Source organism: Callospermophilus lateralis, chromosome X, assembly GCF_048772815.1.
Source record: "Callospermophilus lateralis isolate mCalLat2 chromosome X, mCalLat2.hap1, whole genome shotgun sequence".
Taxonomy (NCBI): Eukaryota; Metazoa; Chordata; class Mammalia; order Rodentia; family Sciuridae; genus Callospermophilus; species Callospermophilus lateralis.
This window is the reverse complement of record NC_135325.1, coordinates 495,060-515,744: the sequence shown is the minus strand read 5'-3', so window position 1 is coordinate 515,744 and position 20,685 is coordinate 495,060. Positions and strand designations below refer to the sequence as shown.

Here is a 20,685-nt window from a genome sequence, read left to right as displayed (position 1 = left end):
AAGAAATGACCATTTAGGTCCAACGAAAAGTCTCTACCCATCCTTCCACCCTCAGACAAAAGATTTTGCCCCCCTGGGAAACCTTTAAGTAGCCATGGATTCTCTCCCTTCCCTTATTTCCAACATCTCTCTCCCAATTGCACTGCCATCTCCTTGTGAATAGGGAGTAGATGCTTTTATTTTTGCTTCTCCAGTAATTCTCTGAGTCTGACATATATTAGAAGCTTAATAAGTACTTGTTGTGTGAATGGATAAGTAAATGAATGAATGTTATAAATGAAGAACTCATGGAATGAGAAGGAATTTAAATGAGTCTTACCCAGGACAGAGGGTTATTGTGGTTGAAAATATGATTAAATATTCATTCCAGGGAACTTTTAAAATCTGATGCTCTAAAGGAATAAGGAATAATTCTATAATCTTAAACAGGACAGTGATATAAATAGAGTGTTCAAGGAAATTTTCTTTGGCATTGATAGACAAAGAATAGAAGCATGTACAATAAAATGTAGTATGAGTAAATGTGTGAGACAAGAACGTCTTATAAATGCCTGTAAATGGGCATATTGTCAGGAATAGCTGATCAAGTTAACTTCCTTTCAAGAGATTTACCTACGCCTGCCCACAAAATGGTAAATCCTAAAAATTCAGAAGTAGGTGATTTGATGTGGGAATATGTTCTTTATATTATTGCCATTTCAGATTCAGGTAAAGGGATAAAAATCCAATTATTTCCTTTTCCCTAGTTCACCACCTAGCAGTAACCCATAACTAATTATTTGGTTAAATATCTGAGTTCGTACAAGAAGTAGAAACAAAAAGATGAAGTTTGAGTATTTCTACAAAGTTGTTTGAAATGCAACTTTTGAAAATGCAGTTTGAATCTATAAATACTTGAAGCTGCATCCATTTCACTGGTTTCTGAAAAATGTATCCGTTTTTCTGAGTAGTTTTGTATATATTAAAATATGAAAGTATGCAGAATAACATTTTTCCTCTCTTTTTTGAACAGCAAAACTTAGAGAGTAACCTCACCAACCTTATTAAGAGGAACACGGAACTGGAGACTCTTTTGGCTAAACTCATCCAAACCTGTCAACATGTCGAAGTAAGTGTCTATCTCTGTGTGGCATATTCCTTGTGAAAACTTCTAGGTCAGCGTTTTTATATCCACATGCTTTCAAATTTCAAACAGTCATCTTTGTTCAAATTGATTCTTCTGAAGAAGCCAAATATATAAGATGGATGGAATTAGAAAGAACTAGAACCTCAGCGAATCTCTTCCCATCCAGGACTGTTTCCCCTCCTTTTATAGCTCTCCTTGATCCAGCATTGCACCGGGTTCCTAATAGTACAGATTTTAATCACTTCTATGAAGAACAGCCAAAGATAGCACTATTTATAAGGTATTCTGTTAGTTTACTAGGGCTCCTGTAACAAATTACCACAAGCTTGGACAGCATAAAACAATAGAAATTTATTTTCTTACAGTTCTGGATGCCAGAAGTCCAAAATTCAAGGCCCTCCTTCTGTCTGAAGTCTGGGGGAGGATCCCCCCCTGTCTCTTCCCACCTTTTGGTGGACTTCCTTGGTTTGCAGCTGCAGCATTGAATCTATGCTTTTGTTGTCACATGACATTTTCCCTATATGTCTCTGTTTATGTCCAAATTTCCTTCTTCCTGTAATGACTTCAGTAATTGAATTCAAGCCCACCTTACTTCATTATGATTTCACTGTAACTTGATTACATCTGCAAAGACCCCATTTCCAAAAAAGGCCCAATTCATAGGTACCATTGAACATATTTTGGGAGGCACAATTTAGCCAACTACACATATATATTAAATGCTTCTTATTTGCAACATGTTTCCATACATCAACCACAATTGCACCAATAACAACCTGCAATGATACTGTACCTCATATGGGAAAAATGGATGCCAGTTGCTTATGGCAATTTTAGAGGCCTTTTCCAACTCCTCTGACCCTGGCTTTCCCACTACCCACACCCCACACACTGAAATGAAACAATTGCTTATTCACCCTGCCTTCAAGCCTTCTGGCCTTTAGCCCAACAGATCCCTCTGCCTGGTAGCCTCACCCGTACCCCATGCCTCGTTATCTGAATCATTCCTATCTGTCCTCCAAGTTCTGACTTGAGGAATACTTTAATTGTGAATATTTCTATAGTTCTCTGAACCAGACTCATCCCTCCTTTCTCTGAATCTCATAACATTTTATCAATAATCTTCTAGTTTTAATCACCATTTCATGTATTGCTTCCATTTTTCCAATTAGAATATAAGTTATTTGAAAACAGGAAACAAATGCAATTTATCTTCAAATCCCAGATTCTTGCATAGTAATTTTTATACAGTTAAAGCTCAGGAGCCCATAAATATGTATGATTTCGATGTTTTTATGTATCAGTTAAAATAAATTTAAAAAAAAAGCTCAGGGAAAGGGCTGGGATTGTGGCTCAGTGGTAGAGCACTTGCCTCGCATATGTGAGGCACTGGGGTCAATACTCAGTACCACATCAAAATAAATAAAGACATTGTGTTCATTTACAACTAAAAATTAAGAAAAAAAGCTCAGGAAATTTGTTTTGTACAAATATGCACAATGACTGCAAATAGCCAATTTGAACACTAATAACAATTAAAGTACACTATGGTAGAAGGTGAGGCACTGAGCTAGTAGATTATTGCATTTTTTAAAATGCATGCTTTTTCACAAACCAGTTTGTCTGAAATTAGATTACAACTTCAAAAAGTTAATAATGGGGCAAGTTAAATGGTTGGCATTTTTTTTTCTTTCCTACTAACACAAAATATGAGTGAGATATTTTCCAGCATTCTAGACTGGATAAATATGGTATGTGGAGGGGGAATTAAAAGAGAGGAACACAGCTTAGCTGAAGGTTTAGTGGGGAGTGAGACTTTAGTAGATTTCACACAAGCTGTTTTAAGAAATACTTCAGCATTGGGGGTAAGCTTATTTGTACAACACAATGGTGTTTAGCAGTGATACATTCTTCAGCATGGTAAAAATCAGTAAATGCTGCTTTCAGGTACTTTCAGCTTAAAAGCATATCTACTATGCAAACACTGGTGCTTTGAGGGAAGGTTTCAAATACTTAGGTTCATAAAGTTTGTACTTTTACTTACAAGTGCTCTCATTTGATTGAAAGTTTAAAACTGGTTACTGAGAAACATGTGAGCTGGAACTCCTAATTTGTTATGCTTTTCTGTGATAATGTCTAAGGGGTAGGAATTAGATGTGTCCTCCTCCCCTATCTGAGCCATTCAATCTATGCTGATGAGCAGGCTGTGATGGGTGGGGGATGGAAAGACGTATACAATGAAAATCGAGGAGCAATAAGAGCAAAATGGTGGTGAGAGACTAGATTAGAGCTGGTCAAGTAGCTCAGTGGTTCATGTCATAGAGCCCCTTGACTTAAAGAACTATGTGAGCTTTAAGGTAGAAGCAATATTTTCATCATGTGGGATGAAGTAGGAAGTGTGAAGGCAGCAGCAACAGTGACAGCATGTTGTGCCAGACCTTTCTATTCTTCTGCTTCGATAGGATTTACTTGTGTCAGTAATCTCCCCTGGGAACACACTGAGCCTTATTGATAAAACAATATTGGAAGTAGTAGTGAACAAGCATAATGTTTTCATTATGGCAGGGTAAAGTAAATATGTAGCACACAAATAAATGAATGAACAAAATAGAATGATTCATGTGCTATATTTTATTTTTATGATGCAATGTCATTTGATATTTGGAATAGTAAGAAAGACTAATTTTTCATTGGTTAAAAAATACCTGTGCTTTATGGTAAATCTTATAAATGCTTTATAGATAGGGTGATTATTTCATTCAATTTCTGCTAGTTACTTCTTAAAGGCATTAGTGTCTGGTTTCTATTATGGTTGGTAGTGATTTCAGAACAAATGCCTTGTTCCTAATGTAATATTAATATGACTTGAACTTACAAAATGCAATTCATCCTAACATGATGTCAAGTTACATTCTATCATGTTCAGTAATTTCAGATGAGAGATAAACTCAAGAAATTGACAAGCAGACCATTTTTATTTCAAGATATCAGATATTATTTTAGTTGAGATATAGGCTTTTAAAATGAAGCTATTACTGAGTCAATTGTTGCAGTTTTGCAAATAGACACGTATATGTCATTAGAAGTTATTCTAGATAAGGAGTAAAGAATATTTGTAGCTTTCTCTGTTGCTTTGTATAAATCTTTTGGAATGGAAAAAATGTTTACAGGTGAGTAAATTCAGAATTCAGGACATTTACTCTAGACAAAAATTAAATTATTTATGAGTAGAAAAATAATGATAGTGGAAGTACCTAGTTTTACATTTATTCCCTATCAGTTCTCATATAATAATTGAATGAGTGCATACCAGATTTATTTATCTCATTAATGAAGGAACCAGTATGGTGTTAAAGATGGTTCAAAAGAGGATACCCAGAAACTGATCCATATAAACATGGGGGGGGGGCAGGGAGCAGTAGAGGAAAAAGAATGCAAGAGCCAAATTAGCCACAACACTGATCAGTGACCCACAGGATAACATGGCAAAAACATTTGGGTAAAGTAAGTTGCATGACACCAGTTTTCTCTAAGTTCATATCTACCTTTGTGGAGTCTAAGCCATAATCAATATCAAATACAAAGCCCAACTGTGTTCCATTCCAGTTTGGAGAGTCAGGTAACCCTGACTGAGCCTGGCTTCATGGAGTATTACTAGTATGACATTGAAAGGCACACTGTCTTCTCTTTGTCTTATCCATGTTTTGATTAATTTTGCTTAAGATGACCTTCTATTGTGGAGACTGTTGGTCTTTGGACTCTGCTGTATGTTGCACCATGCTAGTTGCAGAGAACCCTGTTCACAGGGAGCTATCTTCACTAACACAGAAGATTACTTACAATATAATAAAAAGTAAAACTGTAATTGCCATGAGTGAGGTGTGAGTAATATACGATTACTTCCAGCTAGGGGTGGGAGAGGGCACATGTGATCTTAGCCTTCCTTCAAGGGAAGGCACCATTTGGGTTTACGGAGAGAGAACAACAACACTGCTTGCAGTGTTGGAACAGGAAACAAGGACTGAATGAATACAGAGCAAATGGTTTTATCTGGAGAATGGAAAATGTGTAGGAAGGAAGAATAGGTAGGAACCAGTTTTGAAGGGATGGGAGCTGGAATGCCTTTCATAATTGCATTTGAGTTTGAACTTTGCCCTTGAAGGTTCACAAATGTTGAAGGAACACAGACCTCTGTAAGTTTCATACTTACAATTGAAATCCCTAATTCTTTTGAGGAAATAATAATTTCAGTTAGTGTGAAAATAATATGTATGTCTTTGTGCAAGACAATCATCCATGCAGGGAAAACTTCACAGCACTAGGAAACTCTAAAAAGTTAGTGGAATTTGTTAGGCACCAGCATGCTATTCTTTTAAATCACTGCAGTGGAAAAGAATTTCCTGATTCACATCCGAGGTTCCTAGACTGTACTTCTTCCTTTTCCTCTTCCTGAAGGTGTCCTTGTATTTGGGTCTGAGCATTTCTCAAGAAAATAATTCCCATGCCAGCTGGAGCCAAAAAAACTCCCAGCACAGGGGCAACTCCTAATTGTTGTAAATTAAATCAATAAATTCCTTCCCATGGACTCAGGGAGGAAATGCCACATCCTTATAAGTCTACCCCTCCTCCTGGGCTTACACCTTTGGTTTTCTTTAAAATGGAGGAGTTTGAAGGCCTTCCCCCTAAACCCCATTGTTTTCATAGCTTGTTTAATAAATGAGGATAAGCAACCAAAATGGCTTTTTGATTGTGTAATTGCCAAGTCTTATTCAAACTAGAGAACAGAGGATATGAAGGCCAAGACATTTTGTGACTGAGGAGGCAGAGGCTTTGAAAGAGGAACTTTGGTTTACCCAAGAAATGTTTGTGTAACTTGATGGCTGGGATTCTAAAAACAAATGAGTTTTTAGCTGCTTTGTTTTTTTGTTTTTGTTTTTGTTTTTTTCCTGTAGGAGAGAAATATAGTAGAAAGTTCCCTCAGGTGAGTTTGGAGTTAAGGTTATATGGAATGTTAGGAAAAGCTATGCAAAACGATCAAAATTTGGATCAGCTGCAGAATTTACCTTTTTAGGTCACATGGACTATGTCTTCATCATCCCATTCTTCTTTACCATTTTCTTAGAAAAATCAGAAGACTAGTTTATTAGCATCACTAGTGTTCATCAGATTCTCTTGTAGCAAATACAACATCTTGACACACAGTAGATGTACCTTTTGGGAATTATAGGTGACCGTGACTATAAATCCAGTGAAATAGTGGTAGAGAATTACTGGGAAAGGGTGAATACCTGTCATAGCTGTTTAGGGAAGATAGAGGCCCAGCAGGGTATGTGGTCCTTGACAAGTCATCCTAGAAGAGCATGCTCTAATTCAGAATCCTGTCAAAATGCTGGCCTTGGCCCCTCTGGGTTATCTTTGTTTTTAATCACCTTTTTAAAACTTTCTGTCACTGCTTTCCTAACTAAAATTTTAAACATTTTAAAAAATTTTTAATGAGAGGTTTTGCTCTTATTGACTTTTTTCTGAGTTTTTCCAGTGCTGCTGGTGTGTGGAGCAAGAAACTTTCTTGTGGGTGAATTAAGTGCCTTTTCGTTAGGTTTCTGCTCTATAAATTGAGAGGTTTGAGGGGTATGGGTTATCTTGGGTGATGTGTAGCTTATAAAAAAAATTGTTTAAAATATCTTGGTGAAACAGATGAGGGTCTGTGGAAGACTTTCAAAGTCATTGACCAAGATCTGAAAGCATTTATTTGTAAATTTTGAAATAGTGAAAAATGACTGAATTAAAAAGTGAGATAAACTTTTTGATTTTGTTTCAATTGATTTTGTTGTGCAATTTCATATGTCAAAGCATTCTGACTGAATGGAAACCTTAGCAATTGCTTCATTCAGAGAAGCCCAGCATCCAAACTCACATGTGTCTTACAGACATATGTGATCTTGGATGAAGTATATACTGCTAGGGGCCAACTCGAATATCCAAAGTTATAATCCATTGTCAATTGAAGATAAGGATCAGATTCCTATCTCATCTCACTTCCTGGAAGGATGCTTTAAGGGATTATTTAGAGTCAGATTCTGGGTCTTATTAAACCATACTGTACACACCCCATTCAGCTATTGTTCTCTATGTAAATGGTTCTGAAATGATGATGTGATAGGGCAAATATGGCAACATTCAGAAACTGGATTAAGGTAGCCACCATGGTAAAGTTGATTTCTCAGGTTCAGGTTTTAGGATTCCCATGACAGAGGAGAAAATGAACTGTCAGTCTACATAGAACTTCATCATTTCAGAAGAAAAATAATGTTTGGCTATTGCATGTATATAATGCTTATGTATCTAGTTTATGCCACCAAGTTTACAAGATTTGACAGCTTATGAAATAAACTTTATTTCTCTTGGTGAATATTAAATTTAATTGTTTATAAAAGTAGTATCTAACAAGTAACCTGAACTTCCCCCACCCCCTTAGATTCAGCACCATTGCCTTAAAAATAAACAGATTTATAACAGGCATTGTAAACTATTATTTTCTTGTTTATATTCATAAAGAATAAAGAGAAGATATCAGTAAGCATCTTCTAGTATTTTGGCATAAGGAATTAATCTTATCAATGAAAAAAAATGAGGCTTAATTTTGTGGTATTACTTTCAGAATAATATCCCTCCATTTCAGCTTTGAAACTTCAAACATTATCCAAACTTTTCATCATCTGTTAATCTTTCTATCATGTTGTATTCAGAATTCTACTAAGTGACTCACATTGGAGTTTGATCACTAGTGTGTGCTTCTGAAGATAATTCCTCAGATATGTTTGAATATGTAGCACAGATTGCCAAGTTCCACACTCAGATGTGGAGGAATAGGCCTTAATTGAGTGGCCAGTGGCTGAGCAGTAGAAAGGAATAGTGAAAGCATGGCTTTTCTGATGCATCTTAATGTACAATACAAGGGTTATGTATCATATCTTCCTCATACTGCTCCACACACAACTTTCTTGTCATGAAATAGTGACATGTGACTGACTAGAGCAGTAGAGATGTTTCTGATATAAAGAATAATAGGAACAGTTTTTGCACATGTTAAAAAACTAACCATTATAGTTAGCTCTAACTCAACTTGAACATGAGATGATCTTAGCTGGTGGTTCCAGGTGAGAGAGGATGATTGCAGGTGTGCAGTTGGTTCTCAGGTAGAATGTTGGGTTCCATTGTGGCTCTTTTTCATTTTCTTCAGAGACAAGCATGGTATCACTGAATCAATGGATTGAATATTTGGTTTAGCGTATTTTCAATAAATGAATATAAATTTGTCTTCTTTATGAGAATCAACTCAAAATTATGCCTGGGTATAAAATAAGTATAGATTATGGGAGAAACGAGACACATCTTTTACTTTCTTTCAATTGACTTCTATGTTTAATTGCCAAGTGTTATAGGAAAAACTGAAGAGCTTTGTTCTAATTTTGAAATTCCACAGCAAAATAATTGAGCCATGCATATAAATTTTCCATTAACAAGAGTGCAATTGTAGTACTGGTTATTTTTGTTTGAAACAGAAATATGAAATTTTAAATTCAGCTATTTAAAAGGCCTGGGGCTACCACTGAATGTAAAAGGCTCACAGCGAGGAGCAACACATAAAGGTTTTTACAACCAAGTGAGGTAACTTCTCAGCCTGGGAATTTATGATAGAACTTTTACTATACTTGAAAAACTGTTTTCACTAGATAGAACATCAAGTTCACATATATGAAGTAATGAAAACTATCATCATGATCTAATTCCCTGACTAGGAGATATTGGCATTGGGCTGTAGGATAAGTTTATTCAAGGAAGCTTTGTGTCCATTTTCATCAGAGTGGTGCCTCCTTCATCCTTGCAGGTATCATAAGGAGAAGATTAATGTAACAAAGATGTTACAGTCCCACAACAAAGTATAGATTGTGGGGTATGGAAAGCAAAAGTGTAGGGCCTATGCAAATGTGCAGTAAAAACAATTATGACCATTTGACAAGCCCTTGCAATCACTTCCTGATTTAATTATCCCAGTAACCTTTTGATGTGAATGGCATTTGAATGACTATAGATGTGGCCTGAAGCCAGACATAACAAAAATCAACCAGTGAAGAAATGAGTTGAATTCAACCAACTAATAAAATATGGTAACTGGATTAGCTACTGAATTTCTACCCAAACCAGGTGATAGAACTGAAAGAAGATAAAGTCCTAGGGGGCTTCTTACTGAAATATGTTGGACCCACCATCACACAGGCTTAGTGAGTATACATCTATGGTACTAGTAGAGCAGGGAATCTTCAGGTTGTTCTCAAATCTTTGACTGTTAATCATAGACCTGGTAGGCACAACTTCTTTGAGATGAAAAATATGCTTCCTTTAATACAATCAGATTCTTTTATTTTTCCTTCTCCCCAGGAATTTTGAGACTTATATATATAAAGATGAAGACCTTCACAATACCACAGAGTCAATATTAGAATTTAGAATTGAACATATTTATATGTTTATAATTTGTAGCATTGAGAAAAAATGGCATCTTATAGAAATTTGATAGATTTGCTTTTAAGTTCCAAATTTGAAATATATAATTTTTATTAGCCCTAGGATTTTAAGTTGAAAGTCAAAACAATATTGGAGTGTTCAAGAGAACTTGAGTTTCCTTATATGGTTTGTAATTGAATATTTTTTTGATTTATAAGAGCTACTTAAGGATTCAGGAAGGATTGACTTGGCTTTAATTTTATCCTGTTAGGCATTTGAAGTGCTCATACTGTAAATTGAACATGGTAAATTTATAAATACAGTTTAAAATGTTACAGGAATTTCATGTTAAAAATCTGAAAAATGATCACTGGTGGTGGGAGGATTTTCTGGCATTATACAAATGTGTTGTATCTTGATTGAGCTGTTAGATTGGTTATTCAAATTCATTGTACTGTCCCTTAAGATTGACACATTTCCTTGAATATAAATTTGACCTCATGTAATTGAGATGTAATTGATTGATTGTTCAACTTGAGTTAATCAAACATTGATTTAGGGACCCCCATGAGTGATTGTTTGTTGGTTTTATAAAAATTTATCAGATTTATGAGTACATAAGGAAATTCACAATTTGAATTTAAAAGTCAAGGAAAACTACATAGTGAATGGTTCATGTAGATGTAATCCTTGGATAAAAATTCTCTTGGCCTGTAAGTTCATGTCTATTCCCTCTCTTTGTGGTTCAGACTACTTGAAGAGTGGGACACTCTTCCTAGAATCTCCCAAATGTCACATACAGCACTAGCTATGGGTGAGTGAATGGAATGCTCTCAGAGTTCACCTGCTTCTTCCCTCCAGTGCTAGCTGATTTGCATAGATCTTACCCCAAATGTCAGAAAGTATCCTTCTTTTTTAAAAAATAATTTTAAGTATTTTTTTTGTTTTGGATGGACACAATACCTTTATTTATTTATTATGTTGTGCTGAGGATCGAACCCAGTGCCTCACACGTGCATAGGCAGGCGCTGTACCACTGTGCCATACCTGCAGCCCCAGAAAGGGCCCTTCTTGAGAAGAATGTACAAGGACAGTGTTTCTGTGATTTCATTTCAGTGGCCACAAATCCCTAGAAACATTAGTACCATAATGGATGAATACAGGGGAGCTCTTGCGCAGCACGGGGGCTCTGCCACTGGACAAAGGCTAATTGGATGGAGTTGGTGAAGGGAAGTAAAAAATGGGAGAATTGTATATGGGGGCATTGCTGAGCCCTGAGGGAGGTCATGGTGGGTCTTCCCCTTATACATCTGTACGTTTGGATGCTGTAGGACACCCTCTCTGCCTGTTCTGGTTTGTGAAAGAAGATATGAACCAATAGCCACTTTGACCCAAGTTGGGGAACACACTGAAAAAAATGTTTGGTGCGTGTATAATGGTTTAGTCAACTAGGGTCTAAAGATGACTTATTGGGTCATGTCTTCATATCAGACTCTCTTGATCCCTAAAAACACACATGCACACATGCAAAACACATATATACAAAATCTTCAAACCAGAAACCAAAGGACATCTGAAGTCCATAAGGTTTGTTTCACATATTATCACTGGTGATACACACCTGTAATACCAGTTACTTGGGAAGCTGAGGCAGGAGGCCTTGTAAGTTCAAGCCAGTCCAGGCAACTTAGTGAGATCCTGTCTCAAAATTAAAATTAGGGCTGTGGATATAGCTCAGTTGGTAGAGTGCTTGCTTCACATGCACAAGGCTCTGGGTTTAATCCTTAGCACCACAAAAAAAAAAAAATTGAAAAGAGCTGAAGATATAGTTCAGTGGTACAGCAGGTTCGATCCCCAGTACTGCAAAAAAAGAAAAAAAAAAATATATATATATATATATCTGGCATCCTCCTCATTCATGGAGAAACTAGAGTGACCTCATTTCCTCTCACTTTCATTCCTTGGTTATTAAAACTTTGACAAAAAAAGAAAAAAGAAAGAAAGAAAAAGAAAGGAAAGAAAGAAGTAAAACTTGCAGCTAAGAATCCAAGGACTCTATAGCAAGTTTAGTTTTCTGGCAGAATCAAAATAAGCATTGAATTAAGTTTCAGTGGTTTACAAGAAGAGAGTGTTGGCTTGTTGGTTTCTGGTGCAAACTATTCCTTCTTTTAGCCTGTTATCTGAAGCTAATAATGCTACAAGATGACATCCTAAAGTTTTTTCATAAGTTAGTTCTTTCATGAGCTAATCTGAATGAAGGAGTGGGCACGCAGGTAGACAGTGCCAACAGATGCTCCTGTAAAGAGGTCACATGCAAATGTTAACCTGGGATCAGTGGCTGAAACAAAGGTTTGCTTTAATTTTTGTAGAATAAAGTATTTTTTCCTTCTGCTTTTCATGAAATGGCCTTAAAGAATTCCCCTTGTTTGTGGTTTCAAAAAAATTAGAACTATGTCAATGAGGCCCGCCTTTAAGGGTTCTATTAAACATTAAGAAGACTTTGTTCTTGGCAATAAAATTAAAGCAGGCAATGTTTCCATTACCTGGCAGGATGCCCTCCCCAGCCTCCACCGTGACCCTGATCCTGACACACTTGATCAGAGTCTTCTGGTTTCCAGGTAGGAAGGTGAGAAGGCAACATCTGTCAGACTTGTATATAGAAATAGAGTTGACGTTTTAGATAATGGGAGCAGGGGAATGGGGAGAGGAAGGAGGGGAGAGAGGGGAAGAAAGAGAGAGAAGGTGAATTTCTTCAAGCAGTCCTTAACTTAGGCTTTAAAAAAATCAATTTTACTTCAGAGGCCTAAAACTTTGAAACAACTGTTTTAGAAAATCAATAATAATTTCACAATGAGTTGAAATGATGGAAGCAAGGAGTATCTAGATTGCTGGGAGCCACAGCCAATTAATATGATGCATGGCATTTTTGATTAAAAGGTGATGCCAGCTAGCCATTGAGATGATATGATTATGTTAAAAATTACATTCATATGGATACCGGACTCCTGCTGCGGGACTCCTGGAGAGTTCCCATTGGTTGGGAAAGTGCAGTAGGAGGGCATTCCGGAGGAGGCGCTTGCGCTGGAGTTCCGGGAAGGAAGGAACCGGCGGAACGTCGCGTGGGTGGATCGGGAAGGTGTGGGTGGATCGGGAAGCTTCCCAGGCACCGACGTGGTGTTGGCGGTTTTTTCAAATAAAGTTTGTTCCTGTTTGAGTGGCTCGTGATCTTGTGCCCAGCCAGACAGCGGCACTAGATAAGGAAATATATATTTTAGTCTGACTTCTTAATTTCATATGTTTTCTTTCCCAAGCAACTCTATCAGCCACTGCCCAATTATGATCTGTTGCAAATAAATACTTGTAGGTAGATTGTGGCCCTGAAGTCAGGAATGACCAAGGTGAATAGAGAAAGCACTATCAGATGCAGGCTGTGTTTAGCCTCACAATTAGTCAGAAGACATTGGAGCTGCAGAACAAATTGGATGACTTTGACACAACCTTCCTCTGACCTCTGCAAGAGTTCATCTTAAGAAACATCCTTCTTGTAGTTGCCTAATCAAATTAGCCCTCTTTTCCCTAGCTGTTAGTGCCATGCCCATGTGGCAGTCACTGGTCTTCTCTCCTTTGGCCTGGGGAATTTTTCTATGCCTCCCAGGACCAGTAAATTACACAGGGGAGTTACTGATCACACACCACCACAGCCTCCAGCCAGCCTTGATGGGACAAGGTTCAATAAGTCCCTTACTTCCTCCCTGTGGGCTGGAATGTTTTGTACTCTTTCCCAGAGTTGTCCATTGGGATTAATCTCCAGTTGCCCTAAGTGCTCTTGGTAAAGCACACTTTATTAGCTTCATACCTTTCCCTGTCTCACTTCTTCACCTCTTACTGTTTTTTGGCAACAATCTGTACTTCCATATTTCTCTTATTCCCCTCTTTAGGGAGAACAGGATGGTGGACAGCTTCTAAAATGAAATGACAGCATGAGTCCCTTTCTTGAGCATGACCATAGTTCCTATGTTCACTTTTTATAAATCCTATTCTCTTTCATTATAAGTGAATCAACATGGATATTAAACATTGGGCAGCAAAGATACTTAATAATCAATCTGAAGCTTCTGTTGGTATGCTAGAGTGACAACCAGACAAGATGGCTCATAAATATCACTTGTGGACACACCATAAAGGACAAGGCTTAGAATTTTCCACTTATATTTTAATTATGTCCATCTACAACTAAAATATTTTTTTTTAAAAAAAAGAAGTCTATGGTATTGGTGCCAAGAATGTAAGGTTGGGGTCAGTTGAGTAGCCCTAGGAAAAACATTGCAGGAGGAGTGATATTTGTTATTACCATGGCAGAAGTCAGCAGGATATATTTTCAAGGGTTTTTTTTTAAATACCAGGAATTAAACTCAGGGGCACTTAACCACTGAGCAACATCCCTAGCCCTTTTTTTGTATTTTAGTCAGAGATAGGGTCTCACCAAGTTGGTTAGGGCCTCACTAAGTTGCTGAGGCTGGCTTTGAACTGGCTTTGAACGATCTTCCTACCTAACCCTTCCAAGTCACTGGGATTACAGGCGTGTACCACTGCCCCCGGCTCCAAGTTCTAGTTTTATCAGTGGTGTAATCAAGTATATTTCACTCACTGTAAGGAATACCAAAGACCAGCGATCTGGTCTCACTCCCCAGAACTTTTCAGGGGAGTAAACTGCACCTGTACTTAAGTAACTAAAGTCTGAATACAGTTGAACTTTGTATTTTTCCAGTACATCGGTATCCAGGAATCATGGCACAACTAAAAGGAATGTCACAGAATGACAAATGACATGTAAGATTGAAAGTGATTAATGTAAGGTCATGAAATAGAAGTTTCCTTTTCCATTAGAAATAACTTCCGTTTTCTGAAACATATCACCTCTACATTTCCCCTGCACCTAACCAGTGAACATCTTCTGCAAGTTATTTTTTTACCTTCAAAAAAGGATGATTTTTGATAGATACATTTGTTGCAAATTGCTTAGTAGAACGTTAACATTTTGTCAAAAACTTTATGAAACAGATTTGATAGGAATAAGTGCCCATGACAGGGTAAAAGATATATTTTTCTTCATTCTGTGTGCTCAGCCCAAACGGAAGGGTGTGGAACATTTGTTTTATAAAGTGTGCAATTAATAAAAGAAAGGAAGGGAGGAGATTATTGTTTTTGAATGAATTGTGAGCAACACCTTCCAATCTGCTTCTTCATTTTCAGACTTTGAACAAAGTTACCATTAAACACAAAAAGAAGTCTGTGGGGCTGGGGCTGTAGCTTAGCGGCAGAGTGCTTGCCTAGCATGAGTGAGGCACTGGGTCTGATCCTCACCACCACATAAAAATAAACAAATAAGGGCTGGGAATGTGGCTCAAGCCGTAGCGCGCTCGCCTGGCATGCGTGCAGCCCGGGTTCGATCCTCAGCACCACATACAAACAAAGATGTTGTGCCCGCCGATAACTAAAAGAAAAAATAAATATTAAAATTCTCTCTGTCTCTCTCTCTCTTTAAAAAAAAATAAACAAATAAAAAAGGCATTCTGTCCATCTACAACTAAAATAATTGAAAAAAAAGAAATATGTGGTATTGGTGCCAAGAATGTAAGGTTGGGGTCAGTTGAGTAGCCCTAGGAAAAACACTGCAGGAGAAGTGATATTTGTTATTACCATGGCAGAAGTCAGCAGGATATTGTGAGGAAAGTAAAAACCACACTGCATGCCCATTGTCATTTTCAAATTGAAATCCTATTAGTTCAGTAATTGCAACTATTTGTGCCTTGAAAGAAGACAATAGTTATAGAGTGCCTACTTTGTGCCAGATTGTTTACAGACATTTTCATCAAAAGCATGCAAATAAGGAAATATACTCAGGGAAATTCAACACATTTTTCACACCTGCTGCTCTTTGACTCCAAAGTCTGTAATCTGTTCTTTATGCTAGAAGTTGGCAAACTTTGACACTTAAGCCCAAACTGAATTGTCACCTGTTTTTGTAAATAAAGTTTTATTGGAACCAAGTCACACCCATTTAGTTACATATTTGTCTGTGCCTGGTTTTGCACTACAATAAAGTTGGTTAGTTTGTGCAGAGACCATATGGCCTACAAGACTAAAATATTTACTGTCTAGTGCTTTGCAAGAAATGTTTCCCAACTCCTGTTCTATTCCCTGGAAGAATTTCCTCTGTCCTTCTACTCCTCACTCTCCCATTCAGTTGCATCAGGAATCCCGCCTTCATGGAATCCATTTGAAATTTGAAAGTAGCTTCAAAAACTCTAGAGTTGTTCCTCATGTTCTAGTTTCCAAATTCATTGATTCTGTGGAAGATATAGTTTCCATTCATGCTAGAAAGTCTTTAGGTAGTCATTGCAGGTTTATTCATTCTAGAACCTGCAGTTTTAACTCTGCATGGACAGACTAGATCAACAGAGATTGTGAACCCTTGTGAGTCAACACAAATATAGTAATCCCTGTGTGCCAGGCATGTTTCACTGGCTTTTGGAATGGCCAGTTCTCTGTTGTGGAGGCTATCCTTCTGCTTTGTAGAATGCTTAGCAGCATCACAGTTGCTCTGTCAGCTAAAAATCGATATTTTCCTTGTTATGTTATAGGGAACTTGTGACATGGATACTTCAAGCAAATGCCCAAGTACATAAATAAACAAGAAAAACCTGGCATTTCAGTCACAGAAAGACATTCTCAAGACCCTGAGCTCGGAACAATTGCTTCTTTAGCCTTTACTCCCTCTAAATTATTTTACCTTATTTGAAGATTTCGCTTTCCTGAAAAATTAGACACAACCTCTCAGATGGGCATGTTCTGTAATGATACACTTGGGAGTAAAACTCCTTTGTGTGAAGTTTCAAAGTTTAAGGCATGAGCAGTGACTTTTTTTTCTAAGCAGTTTTATTGTCTTGTTGCAGTTGTATTTCATTTATGAGAATTTTATTGCAATGCTTACCACAGCATGTAGCCATTTTTAATGGCATCTCACTAGCTTACCCAACATTCAAGTTTCATACTCTAAGAAATTCAAGAAAAGAGGATTTATCATAACGTTCCTGAGAGCTCTTTTTTTAAATCCCATAGCAGATATATAACAAATTTCTATCTGGATAGGTAATCAATATGTAGAATTGATCTCCTCTGGGCCAAATTACTTTCACCATGGTACTCTATGCTAAAGGCCAGATTACATATAGCTTCTAAGCATGGTATTATTAGTATTATTTCCCACCAAAAGCATTTCATAAAGGGATTCCATGTTTTATTTTATTTTATTTTTGAAAAGTTGTTCTTGGAGTTTATAAAGCTCTAGTTATAAATGTTAAATATTAGGTGTTAGCGATGTAGCTCAGAGGTAAAGTGCCTGCCTGCACAAGGCCCTGGGTTTGATTCCCTTCCCTGAAAAAAAAGTTAAAATATTAAATTAATATACTAAACATTAAGATTTTTTGACCTGTACTCTTGTTTCTTCTCCAATGACAGAGAGTGGGAACTGGGCCATTCTCCTCCCTCCCATCCAGTTGAGCTAGGTCCACAAGAATTGACTTTGGTGTGAGAAAGTTTCAGGGTGAAGATTATATATAAACATATTAGATGAATTACAGTAATATTGTCTGCTCTTACTCAGTTCTCCTTGGCTCAGTTTTATATACAAACTGAAGCATTAGAACCCCTTTCATTGTTCCTTCTGGCAGCTCTGTCTAACTTTTGCCCCAAGGTCTGGAATGTTCATCACAGCTGCCTTTGGTAATAAAACCCACAGCACCCTCAGATCCTCATATTTCTCTTTGCACCTGGTCAGCAGTATGCAGCAGGATACAGAGCCCATGTGCACACACTTTTTTCTTGTATCCTTGTCTTACTGCCCAAATATCAGCTTATCTAAAGTTCACTTGTGTTTCAGTTGCTACAGCCCTGGCCAGATTGGAATGAACTCCTTCAGCATTTTTCTTTTTGAGTGAGATAAGATGACTATGCCATGATTAGTGGATATTACCACTAACCCCTTTAAATTTGGATACAGACTCAGACAGAGTTATATATTCTTAGTAAGAGAGACAAGTGTTTTTCAATTCAAACAACAATAATAGCATTAACATAACATTGTATAAATAAGGTGACCTTTCTGAAGATCACCTTAAATCACTGAAATGATACAACTTTTGCTTTTATCCTGAGGACCAGTTCAAGAATGTATTAATAATGGGCCAATGTGGCAGAGGGCTCCGGGAATGCACAGTTCAGGAGGTGGGGTCACTATTCTTACAGAGCTTCAAGTGAATTGTGCAGTACAACACCCCTCTTTCCTCAACACCGGAAGTAAGTTTCCTGTCTCCAACACATTGGGCTTATCTTGTCCTGAGCTCACTTCAGAGTTTCTATCTGTGTACAAACAGGAAATGATCTATCAAGTCAGTGTAGCCTTTTCACAGGAAATATTAGAGGGTTCTATTCTGAAAGTCTGTAGATGGCTAACTCATTTCAACAAGGCATTGCAAAATGAGAAAATGAGGATTTTCAAATGCATGTTCAAATTCACCTGTGAGAACTGGCCAAATAGTGCCCCCCCAACTAATGTTCCTTTCTGAGAGTTCCATAAAATATTTCTAAAGATTTTAAGCCCACGTGTGTCTGAGATCTAATGATGTTTATGCTCTGCACTGAACACCTCATTTTGCAGTTGAATGCAAGTCAATGAGCAAATTTTCAAATAATACTTAGAAGTCATTTACAGACTGCTGAAGAACATTAGACATGTAGTCCAATTATTAGTGTGTTTTGTAATTAAATCCTTTAATGTTTATATATATTTGATGAGAAAAAAAACATTTGTCTTCCTACCATTTTCATGAAATCCTGTAATAGTTGTTATATCATAAAACTTAGCAGGGAGACTCTTTACCTGACCTTGTTAACAAAGTGCTTTGGGGAAAATAGCTAACCCATTTATGTTATCATTAACTAATCTGGAGAATGATTATGTGTAATTGCATTTCAAAAAAGGAAGGTAAACCATGCATTCAGTAGCAATTTACATGGGACTCTAACTGATTACTGGTGTCTGATATGTGTATTAAAATGCAGCAGAGGGCTGGGGATGTGGCTCAAGTGGTAGCGCGCCCGCCTGGCATGCGTGCGGCCCGGGTTCAATCCTCAGCACCATATACAAACAAAGATGTTGTGTCTGCCAAGTACTAAAAAATAAATATTGAAAAATTCTCTCTCTCTCTCTCTCTCTCTCTCTCTCTCTCACACACACACACACACACACACACACACACACACACTCTTTCTTTAAAAAAAAATGCAGCAGAGTTTGATCTCTGATAGAAGGATAGAGGAGGGCCAAGCATGAGTGCCTTCTGCACTTGCTTCCTTATTCAACTTTCTAATTTCAATCAGACTGTAAAAGATCAAAAGGTCCTCATTGGAGAAGTGGCAAAATGACCCTAGGAATAGTAGAAAGAGAATCAGCAACTCCCTACAGGCAAGATTCTTCTACTGTGCTTTTCTTATGTAATTTCCCTGCCTATTCTACCCTCCCTGCTTCCAAAATACTTAGGGCAATGATGACACACCAGAGAGTAACAACCAATGCTTGTTATTTGCAATAGGTACATTCTATAAAGTCACTGTGAGTTCTGAACTATGGAATACTGGACTGAACCATTGCTGCTAGGAGAAATTTGCATATATTAGTACATATACATATACAGACTATCACACCAGGATTATAACCTTAAATTCTAAAAGCAACCCATCAGGGTAGCTTCCATTTTTTTTTTTTATTTTACAAAACAGCAAACAAGGATCAGAAGTAAGTGACTAGCCTGAGGCCACCCTACTAGGCCACCCTACTAACAAGTGCAAGAGTTGGGACTCTAACCCATCAGCTGACTCCTGAGCTAGAGTCTTCCATATTATGTTCATTCTGTGGTTACTTGTGCATGAGACCTGACACAGACAAAGCATTGCTCTGTTCAGCCTCAGCTGGGTACAGGTAGGGCAATTCAGTTTTGATACTCTGTGTACATCTGCAAATGGAGGCAAGAGGACCCAAGTATTATTTGGTTTTTACAAATAATTTTTTTAAAAAATTACATAGCCAGAAAAATTATACATACAGAATCTGCAAATAAGGCAGATGGACTGGGTGTGATGGAGGAGGAGGTTAACCTGCTGGACTCTGCCTGGAGTTCTGCAAACACCCTCACCACATCTTATGGTTGGCTCTTTTTCATCCCCCAAGGGTATTAGCAGAGAATTCTTGTCTGACCACTCATAAAAAAGAACTCCCTCTCACCCATGCTTGACCACATTACCCTCTAACTTCTTTTCCCCACCTGTAAGTCTGAAATTTTTATTTGTTTATTCATTCAGCGGGTTTTCTACATTTGGGTGTAAACTCTTGTGATAATGGAGACATTGTCTTTCTTGCAACCCACTGTATGCACAGCAGTTGGAGTGCTGATACACTGTTAAGAATTCTTTAGCTCTTCTTTGAATGAATGAGTGATTGAACAGTTCAGATTGGCTTTTTCAAAGGAATCCTTGAAAGTGTGTTTTGTTTTGTTTTGTTTTTGTACCAGGGATTGAACCCAGAGTACTTAACCACTGAGCCGCATCCCCAGTATTTTTCATTTTTTTTTTTTTTTATCTTAAGACAGGGTGTTGTTGAGTTGCTTAGGGCCTCATTAATTTGCTGAGGCTGACTTTGCACTTGTGCCTTTTCTGCCTCTGCCTCCCAAGTCACTAGGGTTATAGGCGGGTGCCACTGTGCCCAGCTGCAAGCATTTTAAAAAAGTTGTCAGGACTCAAAAGGGCACAACATTGGCTATGGCACTTGTGTCCTCAGCAAGTTAGGGCCTATGAAAAGAGGTGGTAGTACCCAATATAGAAAGAATAGAGATTGGGTCAGATTTAACTTTAGAGGAATTAAGTATAGAATGTTGCAAATAGATGAAATTAGTCCTAAAGAATAGAAGAAAACGATGGGGGAAAGATGATGCCTTTTA

General features: G+C 37.5%; 1 protein-coding gene across 1 annotated transcript in view; it reads left to right on the top strand.

Moving 5' to 3' along the window:
• The window catches only part of Mid1 (midline 1), a 118,611-nt gene that overhangs the window by 50,766 nt on the left and 47,160 nt on the right, over positions 1–20,685 (top strand). Inside the window, exon 3 of the mRNA XM_077106407.1 lies at positions 1,013–1,108. Coding sequence (XP_076962522.1) covers positions 1,013–1,108 — 96 coding nt within the window. The remainder of the gene's footprint in view (positions 1–1,012; positions 1,109–20,685) is intronic.